At 30.7% G+C, this 21,562-nt stretch overlaps 1 protein-coding gene across 6 annotated transcripts in view; it reads left to right on the top strand.

The window, feature by feature from the left end:
• The window catches only part of LOC115209612, a 278,107-nt gene that overhangs the window by 228,730 nt on the left and 27,815 nt on the right, over window positions 1–21,562 (top strand). For all 6 annotated transcript variants that reach the window (XM_036501249.1, XM_036501248.1, XM_036501246.1 and 3 more), the window contains 6 exons: window positions 12,810–13,016; window positions 15,771–15,974; window positions 16,512–16,708; window positions 17,854–18,147; window positions 18,560–18,808; window positions 19,809–19,949. In XM_036501249.1, coding sequence (XP_036357142.1) covers window positions 12,810–13,016; window positions 15,771–15,974; window positions 16,512–16,708; window positions 17,854–18,147; window positions 18,560–18,808; window positions 19,809–19,949 — 1,292 coding nt within the window. The remainder of the gene's footprint in view (window positions 1–12,809; window positions 13,017–15,770; window positions 15,975–16,511; window positions 16,709–17,853; window positions 18,148–18,559; window positions 18,809–19,808; window positions 19,950–21,562) is intronic.

Raw genomic sequence — 21,562 nt, 5'->3', positions numbered from 1 at the left:
TTAAATTCCAAATTGTTTTATGTAAAGCTGTGCTAACAGCTTTGGCTTTGCTCCTAAGGATCATATGTGATCATGTAATATAGATTTGGAGTCACATGTATCACCTATCTAAATATGTCTATCCTGATTCGTAGTAACTAAATATAGAAAGTTAATGTTGTTCATTAAGCACCTGTTATCTAATGAAAGGTGGAGGGACATTTACAATTACACAATTTATTAAGGGTCCACACAGTGTGTAGTTCAGGCTGCTGTGCACAGGGCTATTACTACCTTCACTAAACAAATCACTAATTTTATCAATGGCAGGGTTGGTAGGATTACCAAAGTTGTAGTATGTCCAGCTAACACTGTTGAAGGGGATCTAACATCAGCAGCTAAATGTAAACTGAACGAATGACAGACGATTATGCAGAGACCCAAATGAGGTTCCAACACTCATGCATCCTAAGTTCCCAGCAAATGTAATGATTCTGAGAGTCACCAGCAATGGAAGAGCTGTCATGCATCTTCACTTTTTTGGACAAGGTTTAAAAGTCAATGCCACTGTCTACAGAGGTGTTGGAGAAAGTTGTGAAGCCCTGGATAGACAAAGTCTGCAATGGAAGACTACACCTTCCAACAAGATTCTGCTTCGTCCCATAAGGTTTGGACAACCCAAGTATGGATATGTGCCAATTTCCATGTTCTCCAAGAAAACATGGCCTCCTATCTCACCAGACCTCAATCTACTGTATGGGACATAGTCAAGATAGAGAGATCAAGCAACACCCTCATAACACTATACAAATTCTCAAGTCTCTGCTATATCCAAAATTGATAAAGATCATGTGATTCAGGTATGTCAGTGCTTCTGTCCTCATATTGAAGCAGCCATTGATTCTAATGGTGGATTCATGGAATAGGTGTGATAAAAGGGTTCTCAAGATTATTCATACCAGTTTGTTTTCAAATACAGCCTCTTGGCTCAGTTATGAGAACTTGATCATCTATATATAAGAGTTTCGTAACTGGTAGTGCAATGAGGACTGAGCTTTGATGGATTATTTCTCTCAATAATGAAATTGTTGGAGACTCACTTTAAAAACTATGTCTTTCAATATGGCTTTTACATTCCTCACACACTATTCATCAATACTTAACTTCCTTAGTAACCACCAGATTTATGGATGTGGTACACTGTCAAATACTTTCTCTCAGTCAACAAATGCTAGGAATAATAGTTTAATCAGAGCTGAGTACGTCTACAATTGTTTCATTAGGAAGACTGCTGCTGTGGTATCTCTTCTGGTACATGAATCCAAACTTCATCTCATCCGAGTCACTTGTGTCATGCCTTTCTCTTATACGCTCATAGTCTGATCCAGTAGTTTGATTCTTCTATAGTTGCTTCTTTCTAAGGCATTTCTCTTACCTTTGTAGAAGTTTATGATGATACTGCTACACCAGTCATTGGGTATGACTCATTCTTGTATAACTTACTTAACTTTCTGTATAGTAATCATATAACCTACCTCCCAGAATAGTTTAAACATCACTGCAACTATCTCTGATAGCCCCACAATTTTCCCTTGACCTTGATCATTTTTATCTACCACATTGATGTCAGCTTGAATTGCTTGGTCATCTATAAATTCACCTTGAGGTAACCATTTATTATCCTAGGCATTTGTCCCATTTAAAGCCTCACATAATAGCACTTTCATTCCACTTCTTGTCCTTTTTTATGGCAAGTAAGCTTCCATTATTCTGAATACATCTCTCACCAATGTCATCAATGTTCTCTTTCACACACTGTCTCATTGTCCCAAACACCTTACACCTTTTATCCTCACTTTGCAAGGCATACATAAATCATTTTCTTTTTACCTCTCTCTTAGTTATGTATACCTGTTGCCTTGCTACTCTGTAACCATTTGCTATTGCTCCTTACATCCACTTTCCTTCCAAGTTTTCCAAGCTTGTCTTTTAGTATTTACCATCCTGTCAACCATATCACTTTTGCATCATATTACTTTTGGCTTGGCTGGAACATTGCTCCAGCCACATGTCTGATCATAGAAATTTACAGGTTTTGTCTATGCTACAAGTATCTAAATCATTCTTTCTATAGTCATATGCATCAATTAGAATTTCTATAAATCTGTTCTCAATTGTGGGATTTTTAATATCTACATCTTCCTTTTCCCTGTCATCTTTTGTTACTGTCTTCTTAGCTCTGATTCTGAAGTCAATAATCTATATTGTATAGTGCATTCTTTCCTAGGAAAGTAGCACTTCTCTTCTGCTTCCTGGTGAAAATGTAATCTAACTTGTGCAATTGCTAACTTTGTAGATCTTGAGATGGTTGACTGACTTCCTAGAGTGTGAATTGCAAATTATTAAATCATTTGCATCACAGAACTTCAGACACTTTATGGCCTCATTTCAAACACCACTTCCATAATGCCATATATGTCATGGAAGCAATCAACATATCATCCAACATGTCCATTATAGTCACTAGCTACTATGATGAAGTTGCTGTCAATCATCAATGAGGTATTCTGCAGAAGTGTCACATAGAAACTGTCCTTCAGTTGATCCTGCCACTGGGACATATGTAGAGACAACTGTTAAGTTGCCTATAATTAGTCTCATCTTAACTACTCTATTGCCCACCCTGACCAACTCAATTACTTCTTTTCTTCAGCTATTTCTATGCTAACAGTATGCTTACTCCATCCGTGGTGTCATTGCTCACTGAGATGAATTTGTATTGCTGTTTTTAAATAACTGTAACTTTTTTACTTATCAACATATTAATGTGATATTTGGAACATAATTAAAGAAAGGGTTCTTAATCAATTCTATTGCATAACTTTTGTCTCAAAGTGACTTTAATTACAGGTAAATCCAGGTAAATTGAGCAAAAGGTAAAAATATAAAAATTTTGTTTAAACATCACCATAGAAAATGGATCATCAGCTAATATTCAAATGGGTGTGCAACAAAATTTTGATAAAGAAGAATTGTGCACATCACTAGATCATCAGTTGAATTTAATGCACAACAGGTGTACCATAAAGGTGGAATAAAGTGAAATACTGGAATCCACCGCAAGTTTGACCGAACTAAAGAAATCACTCAAAAAATAATATACGGCCCTGGTTATAGTATGGAAGTGATAAATTCCAGACCACATCGTTCCCTAGGCCATGCTGACTAACATAATTTTCCCTGTATAAAAAGTAAATCCACGCAGTACCCAGTATTTACTTCATGAATTTTCCGAAATTTGATCCCCCATTTTGTGTTTGTTTACAATCTGCATAAATTTGTTTCCGCATTGATCGCTTCAAACAATAACTTCCAGACCACATCATACCCTAAGACACGCTGACTAACATTAGTTTCCCTGTATAAAAACTAAATCCACAACAGTACCCAGTATTTGCTTCACAAATTTTCCAAACTTTGATCCCCCATTATGTGTTTGTTTACAATCTGCGTAAATTTGTTTCCAAAGTGATCGCTTCAAACTAGCATATTGAAAAAAATAAAAGTCTAATGGTTCCGCTTCCTAAGAAAGACTATCAATAAACTCTATCTCCTCAGAAAAATTGCTAATAAAAACATTTATAAAGTTTTTTACTTCATTCTGATGTAAAATCGTCTTTGCTGTCACCATCGCCGATTTGTTTCTTCGGAATCGCTGCTTTCATTTTCGGATAAAAAAATATCTTATTCATTATTTTGTATACCACATGCTTCTGTACCTATTTCATTCTTTTTCTCAATATCTCCCAATTTTCCGTTGAAAAAGCTTTAAATTCGGAATCAATGCTTGATAACATGAAACTCCTATCCATTTTCAAAGTTGAAGAAAAATCGATGCTGAAAAAAATGTGGAAAAAAAATCTCCCAAAATTCAGGGAATTAAAATTACACGTCGATCGTTGTAGAAAACTGTAGATGAACTGTTTACTAAGTATAATCACATATTTTCACAAATGTACTAACGAGATTTGCTCTGATATTCTCGTTTAAATATGAATAGGTAATTACGGATGGTTTTGGGAGGCTTGGTCACATGAACCAAAAGTTTTTTCGGGCGGCTTTGGGTGGTTTGGTAACGAAAGGGATATATCTGCTGTACATTTGTAATAGCAGCCCTAAAAGTTTAGAATCAACAAAAAAAGTTGATCTTCAGGGGGAAAGTTGTGTCATAGCACCCAACAAAATCAAGTAATGGCAATGCTTGAAATTGAGTTGCAGCCATCATATTATCATCATTTAATGTCCATTTTCTATGCTGGCATGGGTTGGACAGTTTGATAAGAGCTGGCAAACCAGAGGGCTGTGCCAAGCTCTAGTGCCTGTTCTGGGATGGTTTCCATGGCCCTTCCTAAAATTTACCACTCCATAGAATGTACCTGGTGCTTTTTTTTGTGACATGAACAGCTGTATGGCCACCAAGTGACTTGCAAGTCGAGACAGAGTCCCCGCAACCAGTGAAGGTGGCATTGTGCCAATTTATGTGAAATTAAAAGAATGATAGATGGATAGAGATAGAGTTCTTCACATAGAAGAGATACAAGGATATCCTAATTGGAGAATAAAGGAAAGAAAGAGAGACTTAGAAAGACAGAGATGGAGTGTGTGAGAGAGATGGTGGTGGATATGTCTCTCACTCTCACAGGTCTTCTTTGTCTCTCACTTTCTCCAACTGTTTAATATATAGGTATGTGTAGACTATATATATATATATATATATATATATATATGTGTGTGTAGAGAGAGAGAGAGACTATACACACGAACACATATACGTGTGTCTATGTATGTTTATGTATACATACGTGTATGTATACATGTGTATATATATGTATGTGCACATACAAATGTACAGTCTTCCTTATATATGCATGTATATGTATACTGTACATTTGTAAGCTTGAATGTAGGATTGCATGAGTACATCTCATAAAAGGCACTTTATCTGTTATCTTTTATTTTTTTAAACCCTTATCACTTTGATACCTTTTTCAATTTCATTACCTTATGGTAATAATACTCATCACCTATGAAAATCTCCACAAGCATTTATACAAATAAAGATATGACCTTCTTAAAATTACACACACCTTTCTACTTCACTGGAGTTTGGTGTAGTGGTGGTATATACTTGGCCATTTCTTACATCCACTCCCCCTTCAAAATTGTATGTATTTTTTTCCAGTTTTCCTTGGTGAATTCTTTACAAGAATAAACTTTATAAGCAATGGATAGATAAGTACCTAACTAGAAGGAACACTGAACATCTATGTAGCACCTTAGAGTTATGTATTATTCATTTGGTGAGTCTCTTGAAACATGTAGTACAAAACTACCCACTCCATTCCCTTCACTCACAGATTTATTATCAGCAACGTTTGTAGTGGCAGTCATCTTATTGGAATATCTATCTAATTCAATATGGGATAAAGTGTATAATTGAATAATAAACTGTATTGATTGATTATTATCTACTTTGTGTTAATATATACGAGTGTTGTCTATGCATGTGACTAACCAATTGTCTGTACCATGATCATATTGGATCTTGCTAATGTATTATATATGTGTGTGTATATAATATACATATGAAATTTAGCTTTGTATCTCCTGTATTGGAAGACACTTGGGCTTGGCCCTCTATCTCAACTCTAGGAATAGAATCATCACCTCTCTCAACTCTCAAATATCCCATTCCCCATTAAGTCAAGAAGGCTTTTTCTCTTCTACTCTTTTCTTGTCTTGCAAGTTACTTGGTGACATTCTTAGTGCTGGTGGTACGAGAAAGCACCATGTACATTCTGTAAAGTGGTTGGCATTAGGCAGGACATCCAGCTGAGGAAACCATGCCAAATCTGATATTGGAGTTTGATGCAACCTTATGATTTTCTAGCTAATATTAAACCATCCAACCCAAACAGCATGGAAAATGGATGTTAAATGATTTTGATAAAGTTGATGTGTGTGTGTATGTATATATATATATAAAATGCAAAACAAAATAAAGATTGCTTATGAAATATTTAGCTATGCCATCTTACATGCAATTCACAAACAAAAAGTGGTTATCAGCTTTATAACAAAATATTTAATCAAATCTGTATATCAAATGTTCAGAGATACATTGCACACATTCTGCATATGTCTGTTGATATGACACCACAAATGGAATATGTTTTAAATTATGTAACTGCTAACCATCTATTGTTAAGATGCATGTAAAATAGGGTAATTAAGTATCTTCAAACAATATTTCCAGGTTGGTTTTGTGTATGTACTCTGTCATATATTCTATCGCTGATACCAACTAAATAATACATTAACTATAACACCAGTATTCTTCAGTTTCCCTGATTACAGGAATATTCATGGAGTTCTAAATATTGGTGCTTTGTTGTGCAGTTTATATTTTACATTGCACTGTAAAGATATAATTATATACATTTGTATATGGATATGCATATATGTATCTATACATATAGAGGTGTATATATGTATGTATCTATGTATGTGTGTGTGTATGTATTATACTCTGTGTGTATATATATATAATCATATATGTAAAGGTATATATGTATATTTATAATTGTTTCTATTTATAGATAGGTGTCTATATGTATGTGAACATACACACATATGTATATGCAAATACATATGTTTACATAAATGTATATTCTGTGTGTAAAAAGAAAAAGAAACAGCTGTTTGTGTGTATGTGTGCATGTTTATGTGCGCGTGTGTATATCTATATTTATATATCCATATATATAATGGAGGGAGATGAGAATCATCCCAGCAACAGCTAGGTAAATATGACAGATTCATTTTGGCATTGCTGGGCCTTATCAATGGTGTGTATTCACAGTCATGTATATATTTAGAGGAAATTTGCCACCTCCAATGTAAAGGGAACATGAAGTATCCACTGGTATTTCAAATAGTTGCCCAATTGAATATAAATCTATTATATGCAATAGAACCAGCACTTAAATGAAATAGCTTTGTAACAGGTTGTTGTGATATTCATCCAGAGATAATATCTCTTATGAACATGCTGTTTTTGAAAACAACATATATATATAAACAAACTTCTGAAGTGTTGAATGTGTTGGTATTGTATAGACAAGAAAGTAAATTTCCAATACAGTATAGCTATGAAAACAGCAGGGAAAGATGGATATTTACCCTTATAATATGGAAAAAAAGTTGCCAGTAGGCAACTATGGGAATTGAACCCTGTACCTCTCGGGTACAGGTTGTGTGCTTTACCATTAAGCTAAATGGCCCCTGGCAACAATTACCACCAATATATATCAACCCATGGTAGCATTGACCATGAATGTTAGAAGATGATGATAATTGCACATAGTTATGCATACAAGCATAACATGTTTAACCACCCTCATGCCTCTACATTCATGCATACATACTGTTTTCTAATTAGTGCCATGTATTTTTGGCTTATTACACTCCTTTTCATCTTATAGCAATGAGAAAATTATTTGAAATTTCCACATAAGTTTCATACTTCTGTATTTCAAAAATTTATTTTCTCTGATTTGAATTCTCTTCTACTTAGTGAATATTTTATCTGTAGTACAACCTCATTTCTATCACCTCTTCTGTGTTTCACCTTTGGAATATGATAATTGTTGCCTATTCACAACATTAATCTCTGCTGTGGCTTCTGTAGTATCTTTCTTAACTTTTCTGGTATTTAGATAATGTTCAAAGCATACCTTTTCTGTGATTTATTAATTATTTTTAGTTTTTGTTTTACTTTCTTTAAGTCAAATATTTCATCATCTTTCTTCTCCAAAGTAATGACCCTTCAGTAGTCTTGTGCTAATGAAATAATTTATAATTCTTTCATTGAAATAAATGCTTTCTCTACAAACTAGAAAATTTTGGAATGACAGTATTTCTTTAGAGTTTTTAGAAAACATTCTGTTCATTTTTCACATAGTTAAGAACTATTTTTCTGAAAATTTTAGTTTCCTTTCTATACTTTTAGTTTGGTGTTGGATGGCATCCTCTATTCATTTTAAAAATACATATCTTCCTTTGTGTTCATTTCCTTATTTCCTCATTTAACTTTATAATTTAATCTATTTTTATACATAAAAACTGAGAGAATTCTAGTATATAGTTTATTATACACCAGATGTTTGGCATTATGTTTCAAGTCATGCTTTTATTTACACTTGTGTTAGAACATTTCCATATTGTTTACCTTTATTGCATCCTGCATTGTATTTCAAAGATAAACTGCATTAAAAAGAAATAGTTGATGTTCCCTGTTTCTTATTTGCAGTTTTGAATTATTAATACTGATATATTACCTTTTTCAGTTCTAACTTTCTAACTTAAACTCCATATATTTCAATTTGGAATCACATTTTTTTGTTTCATTATTAATCTTCTTTATAAGGTTTAAAAACAATATTCACTCTCAGTATGATTTAAAAATACATTAAATAAAGTGCCTGTTTTGTGGAACGTATTTTTAACCAGTGAAAAACAAATGTAGTAGTTTTGACATAAAGCAGCTATCAAATGAGAATGATTGAAACAACTTACAATTTGAAAACTTGCTATGTGGATATTAATTAGCAATTTCTCTTTATACAACTGAAGACTTTTTCTCTATATCATATAATTAGTTCGTGGTAATTAATACTTTTAATTATTTCATGATAATTACTACTTTAGATATGGTTAGTATTTTAATTTTTTTTTATAATACTAGGCACAATTGCTGAGTTTTTTTTTCAAGATTTTTTTTTTTTTATTGACATTATATTCTAATAGTTGCAGAGATTTTTAAAATGCTGATTATTTTAAGTTTTTGTATGCTCTTTTTAAATTGCTTTTAAACTTTTCGTTCATGTAAACATTTTAAGATATTATTTGCTGTTTATATCTTCCATGATTCATGGAAATAGTTGTGACATTACACACCTTTCTTAACTTAATAATTATATACATTTATACCTTATTCTAGTAATATATATACTGCCAGGCAAACAGGCATACTAACACATTGACACTACACTACACACACAATGCATACAAACTAATTAAATTTTTTCAATTGTCATCTTGTACTACTTTCTTCATCTGGCTTTCAGGTCATTTAGAAAGAATTGTATGCTCTAGCATTTGATTGTTTTGTTGCTTTACATCTTCAGTTTAAGATCACAAGCCTGTTTGCTAAATACACACTTTGCTATATTATGCTGTAATATAGTTTGGATTTTTTAATAGTGAATAGAAACATTTTCTAACTCTTAAGCACTATAACTGCATCTGATACATAATCCTCATGGACACAAATTTATTATGTTTATTTAATTCAAAATATCTCATCCATTGTAAAATTATGAAAATTTTCTATTTCATAAATGTTTTAGTGTGTATGTGCATGTATATGGGTGCATGCATGAGTGGATGTATATATATATATGTGTGTGTGTATAAGTGGATGCATATGTGTGTGTGTGTTGAAGCATAAGTGGATACATATACATATATATATGTATATATATCACATAGTCGTGCATGAATGTGTGTACATTATTTAAAATCAATTTCATATTTACACCAGTGATGGTTTACTTTCAATATTTCTTGTGCCTAATGTGTATAAGCCTATTTAGGATTTCAGTTTCATTGAATAGCATGTTCCATTATTCGTATTATGTAGACATAAGTTCAGTCTATTCAAGATTTTCTCACCATTTATTAGATCTTATATTATCATTCCATTTTTCATTGCCTTTCTATAGTATTTTTTTCTTAGTAATCTCCTTAAATTTTTGTCTTCAGATATCTCAGTGTTCTAGATTGAAGATTTGCTTATTACTGGATACTATAAAATACTTGCTGGATTTCTGTAAATCTTTAAGAATTCAGGTGTTAGCAACAGTAGTGTGGAGTGAATGCAGACTTACAAATCAAAATCATCTCTTCAGTTATTCTGCAAAATATGTTTTTATCTTAACCTTTTCATTGTTGATCTTTCCTTCACTTATTTTTTCTCAACTTTGCAATTTCAGTGTTGGCTTACTCTTCTTAATTTTCTTAAGTTTGTTAGATGACTGCATGTGCACTTCAAATCTTATGGTTTATACTGCAAACCTACTTTTAATTTATAAAGCATTATAAGTATTGGTTATTAATGACGTAATAAACTTTCAGTTATGTTATATTTTTGAAGCTTTACTTTGATTCTAAAATATTATTTATTTAAACAGAAAGCATTCTTCTTACAAAATTTTGAGTATAAATTGGTGTAGTGGTAGAAAATGATTGGGTGTTTTCACTGTATTACAGATTCATTATTTCTATATAGCTTTTCTTCTAGAAAATTATTCATATGAATCTTGTTTAGTATTAAAACTGCTTTCAAATTACAAAAAGTTAATGTCAGATTTGGGTATGATAAAGTAAATGTAAAGGTATTTTATGATCATTATATTTTACAAAGTCAACATGCAAATAGAGATTGATAGCTAAGTACATAGAAACAAAAGTATCATTTTCTTTTGTATGTTTATGCCTCAGATGACATACTTGTTTAAATGGAAATTCTTTGACATTTAGCAGTCAGTAATTTGATTGTCACTTCTTGTTTTGTGGGAAACTTTTATCTGAAATTTAATCAGAGTTTTGGACTAGATATATTCCTTTATAAATTTTCTATATTAGATCTATAATAAATTAAAATACTTTCTGAAAGCGGCCCATTATCAAGTTACCTATTTTCAGAGAATTTTACTATTATTGACACCATAACAATTATTTTTTTTTTACTTATCTCAAACTATATTAATTTAAATTATTATATGTTATACTTGTTTTCCATGATTATTATTATTCAATTATAAATTTTAAGCTTTCGGGGTAACAATTCAAAAAGTCCTTTTAAATGTTTATTGGGGATTTGTACTCATCTTTGTTTTTGTGGCATCATTACATGATGAGCACTTTAGTGTCTTTTATCTGAGATACAATTTTTCAATGTTTTACATTTTGATATTTTATATCACTTAATATATCTGAAATTTTAGCAAATTCTGTTATGATTTCATTATTAGCTTTTATTTGTTTCATCCTATTTGCAATACAGAATAGCATGTTACTTAGTGAATTCACAGTATAAAATTAAAGGTTTACTGGAATTATCCCAATGCTAGGATTTATCTTATTTTTCATAGTGTATATATAGATTAAAATATTTTCTTGCTCAAAAATGAAAATGCATTAAATTTAACTGAATATTGTAAAAAGTTTTCAAATTTATATTTACATTAAAGTGTTTACATTACAGTAGTTATATCAGTGAAAATTTACTCATCATATGCTTTCCATTAGTATTTTTTAAAATATCAGTGGAAAGTTTTAAATTCACATACTAGTTGAGCTTCATTCTGCATCCTACAAATTATTTATATCTTTACTTCATATATTTTACTTCAAATCTTTATTTGAAATAATGCATCATTGAATCCTTAGTAGTTTATGTTTTATTTAGTTTTGCATTTAAGAATTATTATTTTATATTAGCTGCTGCAGCTCAAAACATTTTTCTTTAGAATTATGTTAAATTACATACATAAAAGCACCAACTTGATTTCTATTCCTCGTTATTACAAACAAATATCATTTTATATTATTGCATAATGTAAACTTCTATAACTATGTTTATAATTAATTTTAACACTTTATGAACCTGGAGATAATGAATATATATTTAATATTTTCATTCACATATTAAGGCCTTTTTTTTTACAATTTACATAGTTCATATTCTTATATGTGTATATATATATATATATATATATACACACACATACATACACACACACACACACACACACATATATATATATATATATGCACATGTATATATATATACATATATAAACATATATATATATATATATATATATATATATATATATATATATACACATATATATAATATATATATATATATATATACATATATGTATATATATATAATATATGTATATACATACATATATATATGTATAACACTCAAGGACAATTATACAGTTTAACGGAAATTATAAACAAAATAGACAAGCTGTGTATAATTTCATTATTATTGATAAAAACATAAAATAACTCAATATTTTAATATTTGCCAACATTTAAAATTTTGGAATTATCCAGTTTATTTCTGAAAATATAACAAATAATGATAGAGCCAAGCAATCAAATTTCTTGTTAATAATTAACTTTTATGCATAAATCTGATATTTAGATGTAATGAATTATATTTGTTGAAAATAGTTATTGTAATAGATAATTATTTGAAAATATGATCCCTTTAAATGGCAGACTTTTTGAAAAACTGTAAATAGTTACAAATGTTAGTCATTTCTTTTTACATACTGCCTTTTCTTTTACTCGGTCAACTTTTATATTTTTAATAAACAAATTGTTACATAGTTTTCTTTACATTACATTTCTTTACATAAAGTAAAATATTTTTCTTTCTGGAGTAAATGAGAAGCAATATTGTGAGTAAATTGTAGTTACTGGCTATTTTATATTTTTACTCTTCTATTTTGTAAGTATTATCATATATTACAAACTATTTTCTACAAATGATATTTTGTTTCTTTTGAAGTGTTATGATATATGTTATGATGAATATTTTCAGAATTGCAATCAACACACTCATATATAGTATATATGTATGTATCTGTATAATTAATTTGTATACATTTTATTTTCTGTAGGTGTGAAAAAATGAATATGGCCTGTGAAAATTGCACAAAACTCTGTGCTTGGCAACCTCCCATTCAAAAAGATGATTGTAAAGTACTAGGGGATGAAGCTGACAATGGCTGGTCCCCTCGTCTCAGGGTTTGCTATACCTGTTGTTTACATACAAAGTGTTCATCTATATGTGACCGGTATTACAGCAGCCCTTGCCGACCTAAGATGCAAGTACTTTTTATATGTTCATTGACCTGAAAGCCTGAATTGATTCTTCTCTATTGTAAAAATTGTATATTTGATCTCTGTCTAATAAAGGTAACAAAAAGAAAGACAAAAAAAAATAATAATAATAGGACTCTATTATTTCTGAAAATCAGATTAAAATATAGAATTATGAGATTTGTGAGGGAAAATTGAAAGTAGGTATTGCTTTTGCTTTTCTTTCTTTGGGTGGAAGAAAAGAAATTATCTCAATAAGATATTTAGTAATTTATAAACAAATGTTGCTTTTGGTTGATTTGTTGTAAAAACAAAGTTAGAAAAAATGTGCGATGTTAACTTGTAATTTTTTTTTTTTTTAATTTTTGAATTCTCATGTAGAAATTTTATTTGAATATATTGTTACACCTTTTATATAATATATATTTATACACCTGGTAATGTACATGCTTAAATGAAAAAGTCTACTGGCTACAATTATTTCAGTCACTTATTTCTAAATCAATAAAATCAATTTCTAAATTTAGAGAAGCAAAATAATTTATCTATTTGTTACATGTAGAATACAATCAACAGGCATTTGTATGGTAGTTTATAGAAATCCTGTCTTAAGCAAAATGATTATTTTAAGTAATGAAAAGCTTATATTTAATTGTAGAAATTATTTTTGTTTTTAAGTAGCTTGAGGGTAAATTTAAATTTTCCGCTTAATTAATAAAATGTACATTTGGATACATTAAGAGTTTACATTAAAAGACTTAAAAGGGTGAAAAAGTATCCAAGAAGTACCTGAACCCTAAATTATCTCGAGTTTATCAAAACTTGTTTGAAAAGACATGTTAAATGTTAAGCTTGCTAGAAATCGTTTGTATACATAAACTGATAATCTACTTTATTTTCTGAACTTTGCTGCTTAGATCTTTACATTATATTTGTATTTAAATAGTAATGACATTGTCAGATATCAGAAATGTTACATTTTGTCTAATGTTTAATGAACAAAAGCTTTGTTACATAAATGGATCTTAATATAATTATCGACTAACAAATACTTATTGGTAAAACATGCAATCCTTCATGCATTGTATTTTAACTTCAGGCAAAATATTACTTACATCAATAAATCTTTAAATATATGTAATGGATGATTATTTAGCATATCTAAGTGCAGTCAGCAATAAAACTTATTCTTCTATTATTAACGTAAAGTATCAGCATTTTAAATAACAATGTAACCGTAATGCTTTTTCAATATGGATAAAAGAATGAAAAAAATATTTCATGTATAGTTATGGTGAGTCTCATAATATACTAGATTTTAAAGGAATCACAGGAAACCGTCTTGTGATTATCCAAAGCAGATCAGCTTGATATAATTTTCTCTCTCCAACTTACAGGAGGAGTAACAAAGCTAAAACAATATACTGTCATTTATTCAGTCCTTCCAGTGTTTACAACTATAGTTTATGCTCACATCTGGTACCTAATTAACAGCTAAGTAAACTTGGCTGTTGGATTTAAATATTATATTTGGATACTAGAAATGACAAAATATTAGCCTGGACATTTGGTTGGTAGTCCATTGCTTTAGTGGATTAATTAAAGAGAAAAAATTAATTAAATGTGCAAGGGAAATTAACTAAAATGGACAAGTTGCTTCAATTAGAAGATATAAGGTGCAGGTGCATAGCCTAGTGGTTAGGGTGTTGCACTCATGATCACTAGATTGTGGGTTCAGTTCCTAGACTGAGTGGTGCATTATGGTCTTGAGCAAAAGACTTCATTTCATATTGCTTCAGTTCCCCTTTCAGTCAGTGGGGAATGTTGGCCTGCTTACTTAGCCAGTAGGTAGGTGTCTTTCAAAAGCTAAAATGATGCAAAGCACATTGTGACTAGCAATGTGTAACAACATCTGATAGTCTGGTCAGTCATGTGATATGTGTGTGTGTGTGTGTGTAGATATAGATAGTGGAATAATGTTTTCTATGAACACACACACACACATGCATATATATATATATATATATATATAGTGGATAAAGTTTTATGAATACACACAAACATATGTTCACATAAAACTTTATCCACTTGAATTTCTTACCCTATCAATATCATTATAAGGTTTCCAGAGATCCCTTTACTGAGGGCTGCATGGCTAGTTTGACATCATTCTATCTACTTGTCGTATTTCATCTCTCAGCTATGAGATAGTTATTTAACAGAACCAATACATAGTTATAACATACACAGCCCTAAACCTTCTCTTCTCAGAAACAGCACATTTCTAAAACTCTTGCAAACACTGTGGATGCTCATAAAACTCTGACTTTGTACACCAACCGTTAATCTATAACAGTCAAATACTAAATCTTTTACTTCCAAACCAAAACCTATTTTATCCTCCAAAATGATTAGCATTATTTCAATAATTCATTATCATTTATAATTATCTAAGTTAATTATTGATAATATAATATAATTTTAAATACTTAGATTTATTCATCTACTTTTTCATGTAAATTACAAAGAAGAATTAAATGATTCCTACTGTAGTTTACATTGATTAATGTACATAGTGATTAACACAAGTTTTAAAAAAAAGCAGTATCTTGAAATACATAAAATAAAGAAATAAACTTTTATTTTGAAGCTAATAAACAATATTAGTGTGTATTATTTTATTGTGAATTCTATTACTTTGATAAGAAGTTTTTCTGCTTCAGTTTTCTATAGTTTTTTGAATTTTGTTTTACTTTCAGATGCCTAAAAGGTAGTGTTCTTGAATTTATTTTAAAACCTATGTTTAAGGAAACTATGTATTGTCATGTACACCCAACTGCTCAGAGGACGCTTCTGGAAGTGGACTTTGCCATTATGTATGACGAAAGACTTTTATACAAGGAAACTTTCCAGATTGGAGCAAAACCCGAGTGGCTTAGAGATGGTTCAATGAACAACATTGTGTATGTTTATTTTAACATTCTATTGATATAAAATGATTTAAATGAATGTAAATAATGCTGTAGCTCATTACTTTGTGTCTACATTATATTTCTAATGATTTAACAAACATATTTCTAGTGGAACAGTGTCTGATATACTTATGGAGAAGTGTAGTGTCTCAAGTGTTATTGAAGGTAGTTTATAGACTCTCTCAGGAACAAAATATATCATTATGGCTTTTTTTATGTTGCTGTGTAGTCTGTTTTTATCAGTTAATGGAATAAATGATTAGTAGCTTAATGTAAATCAATTGCTTTTCCTTTTGATGTATGATGGGAAATTATTGTGATGACATATTCTTATTTTGCAGTCAGTGATAGAAACCGTCCTTATTATCCATCAGACAAGTGTCTTACACAACTCTACTTTCTCTTCAAAAACTAATTATTACAATTTTTCTTGTTAATTTAAAGCAAGTTTATTCCTGAAATGTAAATGCATGAGACACACAATATTTTTTCGTGTCTTTATTTATATATATAAATATATTTTTTCAGATATAAATTTCTTCAGATAGATATCAGTTCTGGCCTTGAGAAGATGCCTGATATAGTTGCCATGGACCAAACAACAAAAAGCCTAAAGTCTGGATTGCATCGTAAATCTGGCCATAATCTGGCTGGTTCTGTGGTACAAGGTGATAAATTATTTATCCATCCACAAGAAGTGTTTGGAGTTAGCCTGCAGAACTGGGGTAATTATCATCATCATCATCATTATTATTTGCTTATAATTGTTAATGTTTAAAAATATCATTTGATACTGCAAATTTGGGGAGGAGGTATAATGTTTAGTATTTTGTAAAAAAATATGGTTAGAATTTATCTAAATACATTTATCTTTTTAATCAACTACAATCTGTGACAAATGATTTTAAAAACAACATTGAATCATAGTGTTATTGTTGCATTTCTTTAATTATATCAATGAATTCTACTATTACAAAGTAGACATCTGAGTACTTAAGGATATTCATGATTCAGCATCCAAGATATTCTAGGTTTCAATCTCTGGAGTTAGTTTTGTGAAGTATTATTTATCACTATTTTAAGTATATTTTAGTGACCAGGCAAAGTGGTATGATCCTTGATGGATCTAATATAAGGCCTGTGCGCCACTGTTGAATAAATGCTTCTCCAATAAATCAATCCATAAACAATCTCTTGACCTGTTAAAATAGCAACCAAAGCTCAGTTTTACTCTTCAATCTTAAAAGCAGATGGAAATACTGGAAAGTGTAGTCTTGAATAAAATTTTACTAGAAAAGATGTGATTCATAAGGATAGAATGCCTTTCAACGATAAATATTTGACATATAAAAGCTCTACAGTTGATGGCTTCATATACCTTGAGAAAATAATATTTAGTTAATGATTGACACAACTGATGCTCAGATTTTATAAGTTTTGATTCTGTAGGTTTTACTGAAGATAGCTGGCAACTCATTATAATCTGAGGCTACAGAAATAAATTTACACTACAGCACAATTATCCTGTGTGAAGAGTTAGAGAGATATTTCACTTTATTATTACTACTACAGGCAGTGAGCTGGCAGAATCATTAGCAGAATGCTCAGTGGCATTTCGTCTGTCCCTACATTTTGAGATCAAATTCTGCCAAGGTTGACTTTGTTTTCAATCATTTCGGGGTTGATAAATTAAGTACTAGTCAAGTACTGGGGTCGATGTTATCAACTATCCTTGTACCTATTGTAGAAATGACTATTACTACTACAATGCTAAAAATTAAATATTTCTGTGTAGAATAGAAATTATAGATATTAACGATTATTTGGATGAAGATGTTCTACAATTACTATTATGATATATATATTACAGCTTTGCAGAATTGTAGTCACGACATCCTGGAGAAGTTGATGATGGTATCCGAAAAGGATGAACCATATATTGAAATGACTGATGTTCTAACATCCCATATCCGGGATAACACATACATGATTGTAAATAACAGTGTCACTCCTAAGGCTATATTCCGTGTTCCACGTACGATGTCTTTGCTGCAGTGGGTTGCTTCTTACGGAAGAATTAAACATGATTCCCTATCTGGTTCCATTCAGCATTCCTCTTCAAGATGGGTGGTTATGCTTGAGGGAAGTCTTGAAGCTTGCCCTGGTAAGTATTTCATAAAAATGTAGATTTTGCATTCTTGAGCACTTAGATGCATTGCAACTGAACTCCTTGCAGTTTTAGAGATTTCACCATGTTCATCTCAATGTTTTTGGAAACTTTTCCATTATTGATGAAAGTGATGCATAGAGGCAGCTTGTATATTTTTACTATTTTTATAAGCTTTGTTAGAGTTCATATGTGATCTATTGTACTGTAGTTTTTACAGAAACTTGCATGCTCCCTCAGTTGCTGGTCATCAAGATATTTCAATAGGCTGACGACTATGACCTTTGGAAACAGCTTATGAATGAGAGATAAGGTGTTTTCATATATTTGTGTGGGTGTCTGTATGTGAAATTAATTTAGTTTTATACTAATTTATATATATACATATATTCTTTTTATCCTTTTACAGGATTCTTTTCTGTGAATCTCACTGACACAACATATTACGACCAGCCATTGTTCCAATATGATTTACTAGTGGAATGTCCACCCCATTTCCAGTTGACGTTCAGTATACCAACTTCAGATGCAGCAAATGTGGAAAAAGCATTCACGGCTTCCGTCAGGGATGCAAATGTCACATATCATCTTACTATTCACAGGCCTCCCCAAGACCCACCCGAGAAACAACCAATAACATCTGAAGAAGAAGCACCAGGTAATGTATTAACATTAAATTTTTTAATGCTTTATGTTTTTTCTACCAGCTCACTAGAATTATTTTTTCAGTCCTTATAAAAGATTTTGATAATTTCCTATGCATGACCTTTGAGCTATGTAAATTTAATTCTGGTGTGCAGTTTGATAAAGTATGTTGTTTTACCTTCAACTTAACTGGGATTTTAATATAAATGTTGTCACCTATGCATAATCTTTCTCCATTGAATATACACAATATATATTGTAAGTGAGAAATAAGATAAGTTTGTATGTCATTAGAAGACAGCATGGAAGGCCGACGTTAAATGATGATGACAGTAAAAATGAATTCTAGCTTTCTAGCAAGACTACTGCAGATCATCATCCATAGCTTCCTTGCAAGTGAAAATTAAAGGAGAAAGAAGTAGACCAGATGCTAAAAATTATAGGCTTGTCTCTCTAACCTCACTTGTCAACAAAGGCATTGAACAAATTGTCAGAAGGAAGCTGATTACTTTCATAGAAGATAATGGCTCACTCCCTGACTCCAAATGGGGCTTCCTCTCTGGAAGAAACTGCCTTACACAGTTTCTGCAGGATCATTACTGGTAACTGAAACAACTTATGAATTGCTCAAATGTAGATGTGACATATTTCGATTTTGTAATGGCCTTTGATAATGCTGATCACAGGATGATATGTCACAAGCTACAAGGACTTAGCACAGTTGGAAAATTGGGGGAGTTGTTACATGGCTCAAAAGACAGAAGCCAGTCTGTAGCAACCAATGGAGCCTTATGCAAGAGAACAATAGTGAGAAGAGTACATCAGGGAGCTCTCTTAGGGCTACTGTTATTTGTGGTGGCTCTCTCAGGCATGCCATCAGTTATACAGGTAACCACTCTTACTATGTCTTTGCCTATGCATATATATATATATATATATATATATATATATATATATACACACACACAGTCACATGTATTTTGTTTATCTATTACTTTTTGCATTTTTTATAGTTGTTGATGAAGACGGATATGACAAGAAAAATCCTTTCTTTTCAAGCAGTGGAAGTTTTTTCATTCCATTCATTGCTTCCATTTGTGGTGCTATAATAATTCTCTTGTCTGTCGCTGGTTTTGGGATTGTTGCAAGACAAGGTCAGTGAGCATTGACTTACATATTTTAAACACCTTAAATTAAAGTTTTGGTTAATGGATTTAAAACTGCATTATGTTCAATAATTTTCTCTACATATCACATTCATCTGATATTTTGATAAAAATTATTTCTTAACTTTGGCTGCCTGTTTGGAAAGAAAACTCTGAAATATCTCATTGAACTATAAATCAATAATTTGTTGAGGCATAATTAGAGAGTGCTGGATTTAGAGAAAGGAGAAGTGTTCAGTGTGTGATGTCACCTGACAACAATACAAGAAATTATTGATGCAGTGTTTTATGAATGCTAAGCTCTGACTGAGAGTTTGCATAAATCAATGTTTAATTATAGTGATATTGAGTCTCAGAAATATAGAATTTGAAATATATAATTTTGTTTTTGTGTGTCTATAAATACAACTGATTTGAAGAATTTAGTATAAGACATATAGTATTTGATGGACTGCCATATTGCTTTAGGTATTTAAACTCTGATTGTAAGAGTATAGTCTGGATTATTCATGAAACAATTATTTATATGTGTAAAACCTACATTACTAGACTTTAGAATCATTTGAATCTGTGCATTTACAATTTTTATACTGAATCCTAAATGATTAAAGTGAAATATATGAAATATATTTCAACACAAGCCATTAAGTAAAATTAGATTTTCAGTTTTTAATCTGTGCTACTCTATGAATAGCTATGAGTTTGTTATCTATAAATTTATTAATTTAAAACTTATATAAAACTTGCTGCGTAAAATTATTCATAGACTGTATGCAAAAGTAAAGGTTAAGAAATGTATACATCAAAGGCCTATGAAAAATATACCTTTTAAAATATGAAATATAACTATTTTTTATGATACCAATAACTATTTTTCCTGCCAGTGTGCTTTTAAATTATTAAAGATTTTGCATTTATCCTAAATTATTCTCATTAAAACACATAAATAATTCCAACCAGAAATGATTTTTTGAGATTTTAGTTGCTTACTATTTCAAATACCTTTGATATCCATAATGAGCAGTTATTTTTGCTATAATATTGAAAGCAAACTTGTTTTGTATATTTACATGACTTGATATTGAGGATATTTTAAAAATATCATTACATAATACATATTATGAAGCAGTTACTTGTAAACCTTATTCTGATGTTTCTATATTTTGTATTTCTTTGATATTCACTGTAACAAGATTTTCTTTGAAAGATTTGATGATGTTTGAACCTTAAGATTTCAGCTTTCACTAATAGATATTCAAGTAAGGATGCTCTAGCTTACAGTTGATTTTTGAACTTTTTCATTTGTTTAATTTCATAACTCTCTGAGAATATAAAGAAATCTGTCTCGTTTGGCATGGTCATACCAATCAACCAGTGTTGTGAAGTGGGTTTTGACCACTCCATATGGTAGGCCAACCCCTTTTAAAACTGAACATACCTTCCCCTACAGCAAATACATGTGAATTGGCCAAACCATGCATTGTTAGCTAATATCTGTACAGCTGACAACAGTTAACTGATGTGATGTAAAGTGTTAATTATCTATAATTAAATCTTTCTTTCAAGTAACTCCTGTAAAATATAGTAGTGATCTTTCTCTC

The sequence above is a fragment of the Octopus sinensis genome, linkage group LG3 (genome assembly GCF_006345805.1).
Source record: "Octopus sinensis linkage group LG3, ASM634580v1, whole genome shotgun sequence".
Lineage (NCBI taxonomy): Eukaryota > Metazoa > Mollusca > Cephalopoda > Octopoda > Octopodidae > Octopus > Octopus sinensis.
Note: the sequence above shows the minus strand (reverse complement) of the source record. Positions and strands in the feature narration are given on the sequence as shown.